This window comes from Coffea arabica, chromosome 1c, assembly GCF_036785885.1.
Source record: "Coffea arabica cultivar ET-39 chromosome 1c, Coffea Arabica ET-39 HiFi, whole genome shotgun sequence".
In the NCBI taxonomy this organism is placed as follows: Eukaryota; Viridiplantae; Streptophyta; class Magnoliopsida; order Gentianales; family Rubiaceae; genus Coffea; species Coffea arabica.
Genome location: NC_092310.1, coordinates 450,401 through 463,597, shown reverse-complemented (window position 1 = coordinate 463,597; position 13,197 = coordinate 450,401). Strand labels below are relative to the sequence as shown.

The 13,197-nt window shown below is 34.0% G+C and overlaps 2 protein-coding genes across 3 annotated transcripts; one reads left to right on the top strand and one right to left on the bottom strand.

Annotated features, from left to right (window-relative positions):
* The first annotated feature begins 3,817 nt into the window (after positions 1 to 3,817).
* On the top strand, positions 3,818 to 4,538 carry LOC113732815 (putative F-box/LRR-repeat protein At5g02930). Its single transcript, XM_027258838.1, has 3 exons — positions 3,818 to 4,051; positions 4,181 to 4,231; positions 4,347 to 4,538. The coding sequence occupies exons 1-3, from the start codon at positions 3,818 to 3,820 to the stop codon at positions 4,536 to 4,538; spliced, it is 477 nt and encodes a 158-aa protein (XP_027114639.1).
* Positions 4,539 to 4,789: 251 nt separating this feature from the next.
* On the bottom strand, positions 4,790 to 12,924 carry LOC113742935 (uncharacterized). Of its 2 annotated transcripts, XR_011816648.1 has the most exons (12): positions 12,432 to 12,924; positions 11,154 to 11,184; positions 11,038 to 11,051; positions 10,878 to 10,928; positions 9,782 to 9,851; positions 8,737 to 8,803; positions 8,581 to 8,648; positions 8,279 to 8,402; positions 7,106 to 7,145; positions 5,706 to 5,773; positions 5,222 to 5,324; positions 4,790 to 5,081 (listed from the first exon to the last, which is right to left on the bottom strand). XR_011816648.1 is itself a non-coding variant. In XM_027270995.2 (11 exons), exons 1-11 carry the CDS (start codon positions 12,705 to 12,707, stop codon positions 5,318 to 5,320), a joined length of 816 nt encoding a protein of 271 aa, XP_027126796.2. In that variant the 5' UTR covers positions 12,708 to 12,923; the 3' UTR covers positions 4,790 to 5,317. The 2 variants fall into 2 exon arrangements, 1 of the variants encoding a protein (XP_027126796.2); XM_027270995.2 differs by having other exon boundaries at positions 4,790 to 5,324; positions 12,432 to 12,923.
* Positions 12,925 to 13,197: the final 273 nt, after the last annotated feature.

The window sequence follows — 13,197 nt, the reverse complement described above, 5'->3', positions numbered from 1 at the left end:
TTAGAAGTATCTTTAAAACATATTTTTGAGTATTTTTATAATTCATAATTTTTATATTTTTATATTTTTATATATTTATGCATTTATAATACATTTATAAATAAATATATTTATATATTTATATAAAAATATATAAATGTATTATAAATGTATTATATTATATATATACATAATGTATATACAAATGTATAAATGTATATTATTATAAATGTATAAATTATAAATGAATATTATACAAATGCATAAATTATAAATTATAAAATTTATATTTTTATATAAATATACATTTAAGCATTTGTAATACATTTATAAATAAATATATTTATATATTTATATAAAAATATATAAATGTATTATATATAATATATAAATATTTAATATATATAATATACATTAATATTAATTATAAATATTATAATATTATAAATATGGTGTTTATATAATATTTCAATTTGTAATATTTATTGTATATTTCATTATATAAATATTTATATAATATATAAATATATAATTTTCAATTTGTATATTTTAATTTGTATATTTCAATTTGTATTAATATAATATATATAATATACATAATTGAAATATACAAATTGAAATATACATATGGAGTTGTTTTTTATATAATGTTTGGAAATGGTGTTTTTGGAGTTGTTTTGGAAATACACATTTACTGTAGCATTTGGAATGTGAAAAACAGTTTTTCAAAACAGAAGCAAAAATAAGGAATCCAAACGGACCTGACTCCAATAAAACACCTAGAAATTAAATAGGAATCTGCTTTATTTATCCACTCAAAAAGTTGAGATACTGCGTTAAGCCACCGCTAATGTTCTTTAATTACATCTCCCCAAATTCTTGATGCTGATTTTCAAACCATTGGGGAAAGCACACGTAAGTGCACTCGGCGGCATCTTCCACTTTCCAAGATGTGCCATGTAATGGTTTGTAAAGATCAAAGGATAATTAAACTATCTGGACGAGATGCCATATATTTTTGCAAAACATTTCTCCATTACTTTGCCAGATCCTAGTTTTTTTCTAATTAGCAAAAAAAAAAAAAAAATTCCATAATAGTTGTTACAAGGTCTGACACGGGCAGGAATTCTTGGCTTTAGGAATTATGTAGCTCTGCCAGCTTTTTTAATAAGGTCAAAAATTTGGTCCCGGCACCTGCCATGTTTTAAAAAAAAAAATTCGGTCAGGTGATGGGCTGTGTCAGCCCAGCACCTGACATCTTTTTTAAAAAAAATTTGGTATAGGTGCCGGGCTGTGTCAGCCCGGTAACAATAGATTTATACCTGATTTCTGTCAGATCAATAAGTGTCCGACTCTTTTTTTTCTGACCTATATTCTAAGTAATTAGCCCTTAAGGATATTGTAAGCTGACTCAGAGGCCCACTTTTTTTTTTAAAATCAGCCTGTCCCCAGCCGTGCTGACTGGGCACGGCTGGGGACAGACGGTAAACAAAAAAAGAGGGAACTAAGCATGAATTACAAGAAGATAACCTGACAGTACAAATATTTAGAAAGTTTAATCAAATGAAAATTTTCAACTAGTCCATGACAATAGAGATGCCGTTTTTGAAGGATAATGGATACCGTTTATGACATAAGTTATTTAAAACATTGTTTTGTATTAAGAAGATATAACATTCTCTTTTAATAATTGTATTGTCCACTACTATAATTTTATAATTTTTTTGGAGTTCTAATCAGATTTTTCCTTTTTCATCTTTGGTGTCTAACTTGTAGTAATTTTTATGTAGATTTCGCTTAGGAGAAGCATCAATGGAAGCTAATTTGGATTACGTTTCTTTTTCCTTTTTCTATTCTGAAATCATTCGCCTTTTTGGTTTCCGAGACTTATTTGGCATAGTCTCTTTGCTTACTAATAAGGTGTGACCTTCAAAGAATCTTTTGAATGAATGTTCATATTTCATTATTTACCTTTCGATGACAAAGGAAAATATAACGCAAACTTGAAATTTGAAATTAAAATCATATGCGATATTGTAAGATGATTTAGTTTGAACAATTAAATTTATATTTTTGTAATAAACTTTTAACTTTTTCAGGTTAAATTGATGAAGTTGTGAAGGTGGTGCCGTTGCTTTGTGATGCTAATGATGGAAGTTTGTTATTCAAATTGTTTGTCTTTGGACTCTTTTATGGACTTTTTTAAAATTGTGAAAGAATGTCAACATTTATTTTATTTATTTTTGTGTTTTTGTTTGTGATAATTGGTGAATATTTGGACTATATCTATTTATGTTTGTAATGAATTTATGAAAACTTGCGGTAAATTATGATATTTTAGTTATGTTTATCATTTTAGGTTTCATGTATAACTTTTAGGCAATTTATTATTATCTCAACTTAAATTTAGTTTTAATTATGTTAATGAATGCATTTTAGGGACTTAAAGTTATCAATAACCATGTTAGATTGTGCTCAGCCACCAAGTTCAAATGTAGAGTGAAGACTTGTGAAGTACTTAACACTAAAATTGCAAAAAAGAAAAAAAAGAAAAGAAAAAAAGAAAAAAAAACAGAGAACAGGTGAATCGGCTGATAGGACCGGTCAAACTGTGAATCGACCCCTTTTTCGATTCACTGGCCGGTCCGAGTTTAAAAACATTGATGTAGGCATACAGAATAAATCTAGATTAATATTATACAAGGTAAGCCCCTAATTGAGATCCTAATTGATCCTAATTATCATCCCAATTGATGATTCTAATTGATACTAATAATACCAGATAATATCTTAATTTGTGATCCTAATTGATGCTAATATTACATTAACATAGGAAATTATTTTACAGGAGAAAGTGTTATATAAACGGTACTACAAGGTTTTGTAAGTACAAAATTGATGATTCCTTAAGAAGAAAAAAAAAATCTGGGCTTTGTTCTAACATTGTCATAGTGAGTCAACAAGAAGAAGAAGATGGTGTCATGCTTATGCTTTCCATGTTGTCCATTCATGCGGCGAAAGACCAAGAACAAGAAGCAGCAGCAGCAGCAGGAAACTGACAAAGCCGGTGGTGGTGGCTTCTGTGGACAGGGATGTGATTGGATTTGTGATTGCAGTTGCTGTGTTTGGTTGTGATTGTTTTGGTACTGGTTACTGTTGTGACACTGGGTGTTGCTGAGGACGTTGTGAATGTGACTTTTGCCACTGCTGTTGTTATGATTAAACACTCAAGTTTTAAACAATTAGTCTAAGCTGTTGTTCTGATTAAACCCTTAAGTTTTAAACAATTAGTCTAAATATTAACGCAGAGCTTTTCAATCCATTTTTGTTAATCACCAAGAAATTGGTTATTGAAGGAATTGGTAACTAGGGTGACATTCTGTGTTCTTTTTTCTTTTTCTTTTTCTTTGACGAAGATATTCTGTTCTTTATCTTTTTCGTGTCTCAGTAGATTTCTCCTTTTCTAAGGCTTCTCCACGTCTATAATTAGTACTACAAGTCTACAACGTAACTGTTGTTGTTAAAGTACAATTCTAGAGACGCGTGCATCTGTAATCCTGGGAAAAACCGAAAGGCTAATTAAGAAGTGTGCCATGCATCAGGTAAATTACTGGTAATTAACGAAGCAAATCTCCACTTCCTCAGATGGAAGATGAAGGGATTCCAAGAGATCTAGTCAAGATTTTGGAAGAAAAATAGTACATATAACATATATGATTGGCTTCTCAGTTCTCAACTAAACTCCACCGAACCGGCTAATTCATCAAAGGCATTTCTTTCAGTCCCCACATTATTGTCTATATAAAAGAGTTGGTTGAAAGTCCGAAGACATTCAAGAATGGTTGATAGGATTAGTGGTCTTCCTGATGCTGTTCTCTGCCACATTTTGTCGCATCTCCCCACAAAATTAGCAGCGGCCACCTCAGTTCTACTTATATCCACCAGATGGCGGTACATTTTCGCTTCAGTTCCTAATATCGACCTTCAGTACCGGGGATCCTTACCCGCGTTTCACGATGAATGTGACCAAGAGTACTTCGACGCTTCTCTTGAACATGTTCGCTTCACCAAGGTTATAAGCTTGGCCGAAGAGTTATTCTCCTCAGACTCAGAAATGAGGCTCCAACCAGGAGTTCTCGACTCGACGTCTCTCTCTTTCTTGGAGGGTTTGGGTTGGAAATTGAGTCCTTGATAATTGCAGGACTTGAACGTGGAGTCCAGAAGCTTGACATTTCTCTCATGGGCGCAGCTGGTAACCGTTTTTCTCCCCAAAGAATATTAATATTCTCTTCCAACACCATAGTTGATCCCATTATACATTAGATCGAACGACAAGTCCCCTAATAATCTTCAGTACGTGTTAACAGTTCAATTTTGAGAGGGAAGATCATGAGAAATTCGAGCCTCTCTTCCCGGACGCTCTTCCTATGTGCTTCGCCCTACATCTTGAGTTCAAAAACTTTGATGACACAGAATACGAGTACCAGCTAATAGAGCAATTTCTGCGATGTGGAAGAGCCTTACAGAGGCTGACTGACCATCCGTGGAGTTTTTGGTAGTGGGGAATATCCATCAGAAAGCCGCAGCAGAATTTTGTCATTCAATAAATGCTCTGAGAAGTGCCAAGTTTTGTTCAAACGTTATGACAGAAGTGCTGTTGAGTTGATTATGAGTTCTGTAGGATGGTTTTAAGACCATGGTAGCTTTAGATTAGTCCAACTGGTAATTATTTTGTCCTGCTTTGTAAGGAAGTCAAATCAAAAGCTGAACAATTTCACCCAGTAAACTAAAACTTGCTAGATTGGCATCATGCATGGTGATTCACGTTGATTCTTTATTGAAAAAAGATAAACGTTTTATGTACAAGATTAGGTAAGAAGCACAAATCAATTGAAGAGATCAATAATACCCGTGATAATACAACACCAATGATTTGTGGGAAGTCATTTTTGCACATTGCTGGGGCATTTGGCTTCCATGCAATGCTGCTGATCCAAATATGAATACCTGTGTCAAAAATCCATTCTAATGGTCCCATCTCCATCCATGAGTTCTTTTCCAAAACCACTGGACAAAGCTGTAGCCTCATCACCTCCCTCCCACTGGGGGAATATACGGATCGACAAGTCGAAAAGTGGGATTCTCATAAATATGCAAAATGTAAAACATTCTCATTGAAAAGAAATACTGCATACGCAATAACCCCGAAATGAACACTTGTTTCTCATCAACCCATCATTACCTACAGTGACAAAATTTGAAGTAATCCTATATAACGAGTGCCTGCAGAAAAGGTCCATCCTGAACGATAACTCCAGAGCATTCAAAAGGGCCCAGATTAAGCCCTGCGAAACAACGCGAAAATGTGCTGTCAGACGTACATAGGAAATATGCAAAGTGGCACGTAAAATACTTTGGATATCCAAAGTCAACAGTCTGTAATGCGCAAAATAAAAGACACCACACGATATTAAGATCCTGAAATATAATGGATTAACATATCAGCCACAAAAAGCAGGAAAAATGAATGGAAAACATCTGAATTGAACCTAATCTATTAGGTATTTATCAAAAGGTGACAAGAATAGAGATGTCAAAGTGCACTAAGCTTAACAGGAAATAAGAAATTCCTAAAACTATGTATTGGGATGCCAAGACGACCAGGAAATGTAGCAAATGACGTATGTTTCAATTTCTCATGGAAAAGAATCACACATTACACTCACCTGCTTATGAAAGAATTATCGGCAGTATTGATAATTATCTTCTCGCCAGCTAACACGTAAGATGGTACCTACAGAAACGGGGGTACATAAAAAGAGTAAGAAAACAATCTATTCATTTACTTTGACAGTGCCACCACATGCTAAGTTTTATCAAAACAATTCTGGGTTGCAAGTGGCAACATAACAAAATATGAACAATTACGGAAATCCTTGTCAAATTTATTTGTGTAGAACACTAAGAAAATAATACAATGCTTCCCCTTCACCAATCCCTAGAATAGGCCAAGTCACGGACAAGATTCTTCTTATAAATCAGCCCAATTACATGTATTAGGCAAAACTCCAAGTAAACCAACACCAAGTGTCAGTATTACCAAAACAAAGCATGCAATAAGCATGCGATAACTGAGAAAAAATGCAGAGCAAAAAAAAAACAGGAACTGCTTGAAGCAACTCTGTACTTTTCCTTTTGCTAGGGCGGCTTTTTGCCTTCACATCTCCTCCAAAAGAGCATAGAGTTTCCAAGATCTTGGCCCCAGAGTTCTTGCCCACCCCTTTTCTACTATAACTGTTTTAGCTATGACTATCTCAGTAGTTCCTTACCAAATGTAATCCTAGGATCCTAAGGACGACCCCCAGAAGTTTCACGAGCACATCCTTTCTCTCTTCTTTTCACAGGTATTGTCAATCAGGTTTAAACATAAATAAATTTCAGGAGACTAAACTCTTCCTTGCCAAACACAAGTCTCTCTAGGATATTTCATCTTTTAGGCAGAACACTCCAGTAAAACAATAGCACAATTACGTTCCAAATATTTCATTCTAAGCAAGTATTCTACATATTTTCTCTCACTTGTTACCTCCTCCCCAAAACCAAAAAAGGGACCATCTATAGTGGACATGATTATATGCAAACCTTCACTATACCTTTTTAAGTATGCAATCTATAAGAAAAGCTCTAAATACCAACTTCAATTACTTTCCATCAATTTTTCAACATTGTCCAAAATGCTTGCTTGGTTCCATTATTGGGCCGAAGTCATGACGAATGTGGTGTCCATCACATTCACACAAATGTAGTCACTCACAAGTAAAAAGCCAAGATCCACAGATTATTATTTGTCAACACATTTCTTCACCTCATTCTTTCACATGGTTTCCCCATTTCTGGTCCAGTAATCTCATTCAGAAATTGGTTAACAGGAAAATCGGTCTCAAATTGCAATTTACAACAGTGCATCCATCCATTTAAACATCACAAGACAAATTTGTTTATTGTTGGTTCTGCATCACGTTTGCTAGGTTAACATAGTGGCAATTTATCACATCTGGTAGCGGCTACAGAGTAATAATGTCCAGAAAAGAATCATGAATCATAGGTGAGAACACGATCAACTCACCTGAACTGTGAGACCATTGTCCAGCTTAACCTTCTTATACCTGTAAAAGTGAAAAATTATGAGAAACTAGGAACTCAGAATTAGAGAAGGAAGAAGCAGAACTAGGAGATTAGCAAGCTTGACTTTCTCAACAAATCTCATAGTGCCAAAGACTTACTTGTTGGTCTAAAACTTTCATTCCTTTGGTAGTACTTAAAAGAAGATTTATATCCACCAAAGTCATTTCATATTCAGAGGACATATTAGTCACTGCTACCAATTCAACAAAAGAGACTCTCCCTGACTGTATCTCTTGCTCTCATGTGTTACTGATTTTGCTGATTCAACATACCAGCGCCGTACCCTCTCAGCAACAAAATCACAAATTTAGTTTCATAAATAATAAACATACCAATTGCATGTAAACCAACCGGCCATCTCCTGTAAGTAATACATGGTCTTAACAAGAGGAACCCTTTCCAATTATGCAAAGCCTTTACCAGACTATACAGGTAGAAATTTCTTTTCCAGTTCTCAACTTACGCCCTTTTCATTTCCTAATTTTAGCATTTAAGAGAAATCCAAAGATATGGATACCTCACACTCTTAGAAGTCGTCTTTACTGATACAAAACATGCCAGCATTAAACCACTGGAAGATCAATTGTAGTCCGACAAACATGAACACACTATGGACGGGAGCATATTCATGCAACACAAAAATTTGCTGAAGTACAGAAATGCAAAGAAACACCAGCAAAATTTTGCTTTTGGCTGAAAAATTGTGTGAGAAATTTTAAACTATGCAAGAGCTATACATTTGTTTAAATATGTACACCAACTTCAAACACGAAAAACTTGAGGTAAACTAAATTCTTGAGGGATACTAGATTTTGTGTCAAAGCATTCAGAAGTCTTACAGATGAGACAAAATCCTTACAAGTATCAAGCAAGCACAACCACTTGAAGACACAGCTGCAAGCTATTTAAGTTGCAATGCAATGACAGAAAAATGACAACCAAAGGAGGACCAGAGATATTGCATAGCAACTTAATCTGAACAAGATAGATGAGATGTAAAGAGCATCAGAGCAGGAGCATCTATATAAACTATGCCTGGTTAGGTTCTGGACAAATATGAATACTACATGTTGAGGTTCTTTTCGGCCTACAATCTAAAAAGTGATAAACATACTGAGGAGTTGCTGTAGACCCCTTTATTGGAACTTGTGCCTCAGCAACAGTACATGTCACTTTCGGAGGAATTGACACAGACATCGGCTTCTCATCGTAAAGTTGCAGCTTAACTTTCATATCATCTGCATTCCATGAGGTCCATGAAGTGTATTTTCTAATCATTAAGCATGTCAATCAAATAAGTTAGCTGCCATTTCATCCAAAATTTAAACATTCCTTTGGCACACACAAATTTCTACAATATCTGCAATGTAGAACAGGAAAAGGGAACTAAATAAATAAAACATGTGACATTTTTACCTTGGAGGTATGGAAGAGATTCACCAAACAAGTGCTTTGGAACATTAATTTGTGCATATGTCTCAGGCCTGCATAATTACAAATAATCATCAAGCCTTCGAATAAATTCAGAAGATGATCAACAGCTCAAAATCAAGACCATAAGTTAGGACTTACTCCATAAGAACAACAATGTCATCCTCATTATAAAGGTAACTGAAAGATTTTTCTTCAACATAAACTTCTGCAAACACAAGCTATTAATTTAAAACTTCTCATACAAATGAATATTAAAAAGCAATAAACTTTAGCAATTTCCACATCAGACCCATAGCCTGGGAATTTGAAGATCTTGTACATAATTGATTTCGCATATGGCAGATAAATGTAGTACATTTTCTGAACATTTCTTAGACAACAATAGGCTCTAGCCATAAAAAACACACATGTGGTGAAAAAGAAGACAGCAGTTGTAACAAATGAATACATAGAACCTCTGCTTTGTTCATGCTGCATGGTCTCACTCTGCTGTTCCATATCTTTAAGATTTGAAACAATTAATTTGACTATTCTTACAAAGAAAAAGAGCAGTAAAACTAAGGAGAATGGCAAGCATGTTTATTTATTGGACATGTAAACAGGAACAAGCTTCATTGGATTATCAGATCACCAAAATAATCAAATCGTATAAAATACTGGAGCAAACTTTCTAATAATATTAGGAAAGTATATCCACACGGGCAAATGTTATAATCAAAATAAATTTCAAATTAGACAGTGTCAGTCTCTTAAAAAGACAAATTGAAGAAGACACAGTTTTTAGTCACAAACCGTAGAATGACTGGAAGTCAAAAGGATCACTAGCTCTTGTTATTGTATTACTTCAACTCTTGCCCATGCACCATCTACTTTGTGCTTGTAAAGGACGCATCCAACACTTTTATATTTAACTTCAATAAACGATTTAGCCACTAACATGTAGGTCAATTATAAGGGAAAAACATTTTTCCTCCCCTCATAAAACTGATGGACAATATTTTTATGGTACACAGGAAAGTAGAACGACTGAATATTGCCACCCATGATGAAACAATAATGTAGGACTGGGCTTCAGTCCACTACATACGAGTAAGCTTAAGACTTCAAAGTATTACAAGCATTCAACACGAAAATCTCAAGCATGAGTTTAAAGCAACAAGAATCAAGTAGTTGAAATTCATACTTTCAATAGACTCGTCAGTACGGAACCTTTCATTTACTTTACTTCCACTATCAACATCACGCAGTTCCACCTGTAATATTCTCAAAAAAAAAAAAAGGAAAAGGCATGAGTACAACTGACAGATATTTAATAATATTCAAGAGTGAAGACAAGATCATATACATTGCAGCAGTTCAGGGAAATGATAAACAAATAAGCTGCTCTAAGAAGATAGTACCTTAAAATCTGCAGATTATATCTTTTACAATGCTAAATCCAATTAAGCTGTTCGTAGAATATTTGTAAGCTGAAAAGGCTGTTTCTTCGACACAATGTCGAGGCGCCACTCACAACAATTTTTGGCTTTTCAAAAATTTTCAAGCAATAATTTTCAATATTGTCAAACAGCGTTTTCAACAGTCAATAAACTTAAATTACAGGAACAAGTTAGAACTAAACAAGAACAGAGCCATATCCTATGTCAACCATCCAAGGCACAAAAGTATTTCAAAATTCACAAACCAAAGGACTCGATGAAACAGTATAAAATGAAAAGTCCTAATACGCAAACAGGATTCTCTAAAATATATCATTATGTCTGGTAAATCATAATCATGGTTTGTATGATTTACTGCCAAAACCATGTCACAGGGTGCAGGGATAAGAAAATGTGTGTCACTAACATGACAAGCCAGAAGATTTTGTTAACAGAAAGTGTTGGTAAAACTTCCAGAAATAATACTAAATAAAAGTCAGCAATAAGATGGCATTCTTAGCAACCAACCAGTGAGTCATAGATAACACATTATGACGGGGACAGTGCACAACATTCTCAAGAGAGTAGGACAAATCTACCATGTTTTACCTTCCAAGAAATAGTTGAGAAAAAAAATATCACAAGTCCCATAAGGATGTCTTTAGAACTAAAATGCACTTGAGCTTGAAGATTATAGGAATTAAAATGCGTGAAACTGCACTGAAAGAGCAAAGCTAGAAATAGTTGAGAAAAAAAATATCACAAGTCCCATAAGGATGTCTTTAGAACTAAAATGCACTTGAGCTTGAAGATTATAGGAATTAAAATGCGTGAAACTGCACCGAAAGAGCAAAGCTAGACCTGTATTATTGCTCCTCCTCTTCCTTGAGTTGTATGCTGGGCCTTTACTACCTGAACCAAATTAAACTTCATCAAGGACCATTTCATGTAAAATAGTATATGGAAACAAGTAATGACATCACAATGTATTGAAAAATAAAAAATTGGCACACTTAATTACCTGATAAATCTTTCCTGAATACCACCAAAACCATCCGAAAACAACATTGGAATGCTCAATTAGTGGCATGCATATTATGTCATAATCGCTTTAATTCAATGTATTAAAAATCTAACCTTTTCTCTCGATGACATTCCCAGGTCTCACCTGCACCAATGTTAGACAAGCAATTAACCATATGAGTAACACAAGACTGAGGAGAAGATAATTACTCAAATCATGACAAATAATGCAGTAACAACAGTTTGCAATAGAAGGCAACAATGGAGAAATACATGCAGACTCATACACAAAAAGCTGAAAGCTAAAAGAATTTTACCATTTCTATCTTTCCTGTGTAACAAACACAGAACCTTTAATTTGTCAAACACAGAAATAAGTCAAAACAGAACCTTCAAGTCAAAGAAGCTCTTGTGGTATACAACTTGAGATTACAATTTGTCTCCTAATTATACGTACCTTTAGTATGCAATGAAAAAGCTACTGAGAATCCGGTGTTCTAAGTAGGAATATTTAAAAAAAAAACAGATTAAGTAAAAAAAAATGTTCCTGTTCCCTTTGCTTTTCAGTCTTTCTATTAGCAGCTTTGAAATAGCGATTCTGCAAAACCTGTTTAAAACTTCAAAGTACATCTTTTCCCATTTATATATTTTTCTTAAAAAAAATGTTATTATCAGAAAGCATCTATTATAACTTGTTGCTTTTCAGAAAGCAGATATTTTGCAGAAGCAAAATTTATTCTTATCCATCACTGCACAAGAAGCAAAATGGAGACGTATCCTCAATTTTGAAATGGTTACTAAGCTAAGCGCATTTAGGATTTATGTGTACCACCATTTACAACCCTGTTGCAGGTCAAAGTCATAGCATCTAGACACCCTGAAAATTTTTAAGCCAGCAACCCACCATATATGCAACACTTTCGAGAACTGAAGACTAAATCATGATGCCATTACACTGTCAATATTGGTATACACATTTTCCAGTTGAATTGCTTAGTTTCATTACTATGTCTGACCTTAAAATGTCTGAAGTTCATTAGGAAACAAGCTACATTTTGCCATCTACATCTTAAACAGTCAATTAAACGATAATTTCATTAATTCTCTACCTAATAATACTCTCAAAAGTATACAAGTAAACTCCTAATTCTGAAGCATCTCTTTTCCACGTAATGATATCATAAAGAGAAAAAAAGTTACGTAAAAAGAAAAAAAGAAACCTTCAATCTATTTTCAGTTCGGAGGAATGAGTAGAAGATTACCGTGAAGAATCAATAATGATAACATCAATATATGATGCATAAGCAAGTATTCCAGCAAGTGTAATCAACACAGCTATTAACTAATGATCAAGTTTTGATTTTTTCCAGCAAAAGGCGAGAAATAACATACATCCGCGCCGGAAAATCTGGCGTGACGGAGCTGAGTAATAGACCACGGGGAAGCGAGCAGAGCTCCTGCTCCAGTGTGAACTTTGTAGGAGGAATGAGATTGAGTGGTCCAGCATATAGAGGCGAGAGTTCTTACAATTAACCAATCATGGCCAGGGTGTTTTAATGGATTTCTAGAAACAGCAGCAGCAGAAGTCGCCGATGCCGTTCCCGCCGCCGCCGCCGCCGCCACCGAATACAGAGCTCTGCCGACTTTGCTTCTCACTACTCCTCGCATTTTCACTTTTTCCTTTTTGTTTCTTTTTTTTTTTCTGCCCTACCATTCTTTTTCTTGTTTAAATAGGTTGTGGAAATGTAGAATTTCTCATTTTCATCATACGATGGGCTGGCAAGTTTCTCGGAGGGGGCTACAAAATATATTTCTTAATTTCTGAATTATTTCATATTTTTCATCTCCTTTTTCATTTCCCCAAAAAAAAAAATTTATGGTTCCATTTGAATGACAATTTTTCAAACATTCTTTAAAAAAATATACTATAAATGTTATAATTTGATATACATAAGATGAAAATATAATTAAAAAATATGATAAAAAAATATATTAATTTTTCTTTAGAAAACTTCAAGCCCAACTTCAATTAAATTTTTGTTTTTGCAATAAACAACAAAAAATTACACCGTTCCCAAGATATTTCATATATTGCAATTAATAATGATATACTATTGTTTTGTAAATTTTTCAATAGAATAGAATGGTGAATACATTC

What these genes read in the sequence shown, in the direction of transcription:
- LOC113732815 (XM_027258838.1), top strand. Translation starts at nt 3,818, where the DNA reads ATGGTTGATAGGATTAGTGGTCTTCCTGATGCTGTTCTCTGCCACATT. An exon ending in AACATGTTCGCTTCACCAAG is followed by an intron (nt 4,052 to 4,180) that starts GTTATAAGCTTG and finishes TGATAATTGCAG; the next exon opens with GACTTGAACGTGGAGTCCAG. An exon ending in TTCTCTCATGGGCGCAGCTG is followed by an intron (nt 4,232 to 4,346) that starts GTAACCGTTTTT and finishes ACGTGTTAACAG; the next exon opens with TTCAATTTTGAGAGGGAAGA.
- LOC113742935 (XM_027270995.2), bottom strand. Translation starts at nt 12,707, where the DNA reads ATGCGAGGAGTAGTGAGAAGCAAAGTCGGCAGAGCTCTGTATTCGGTG. An exon ending in TACTGACGAGTCTATTGAAA is followed by an intron (nt 8,804 to 9,781) that starts GTATGAATTTCA and finishes TTGTGTTTGCAG; the next exon opens with AAGTTTATGTTGAAGAAAAA. An exon ending in GGGTCTACAGCAACTCCTCA is followed by an intron (nt 7,146 to 8,278) that starts GTATGTTTATCA and finishes TCACTTTTACAG; the next exon opens with GTATAAGAAGGTTAAGCTGG.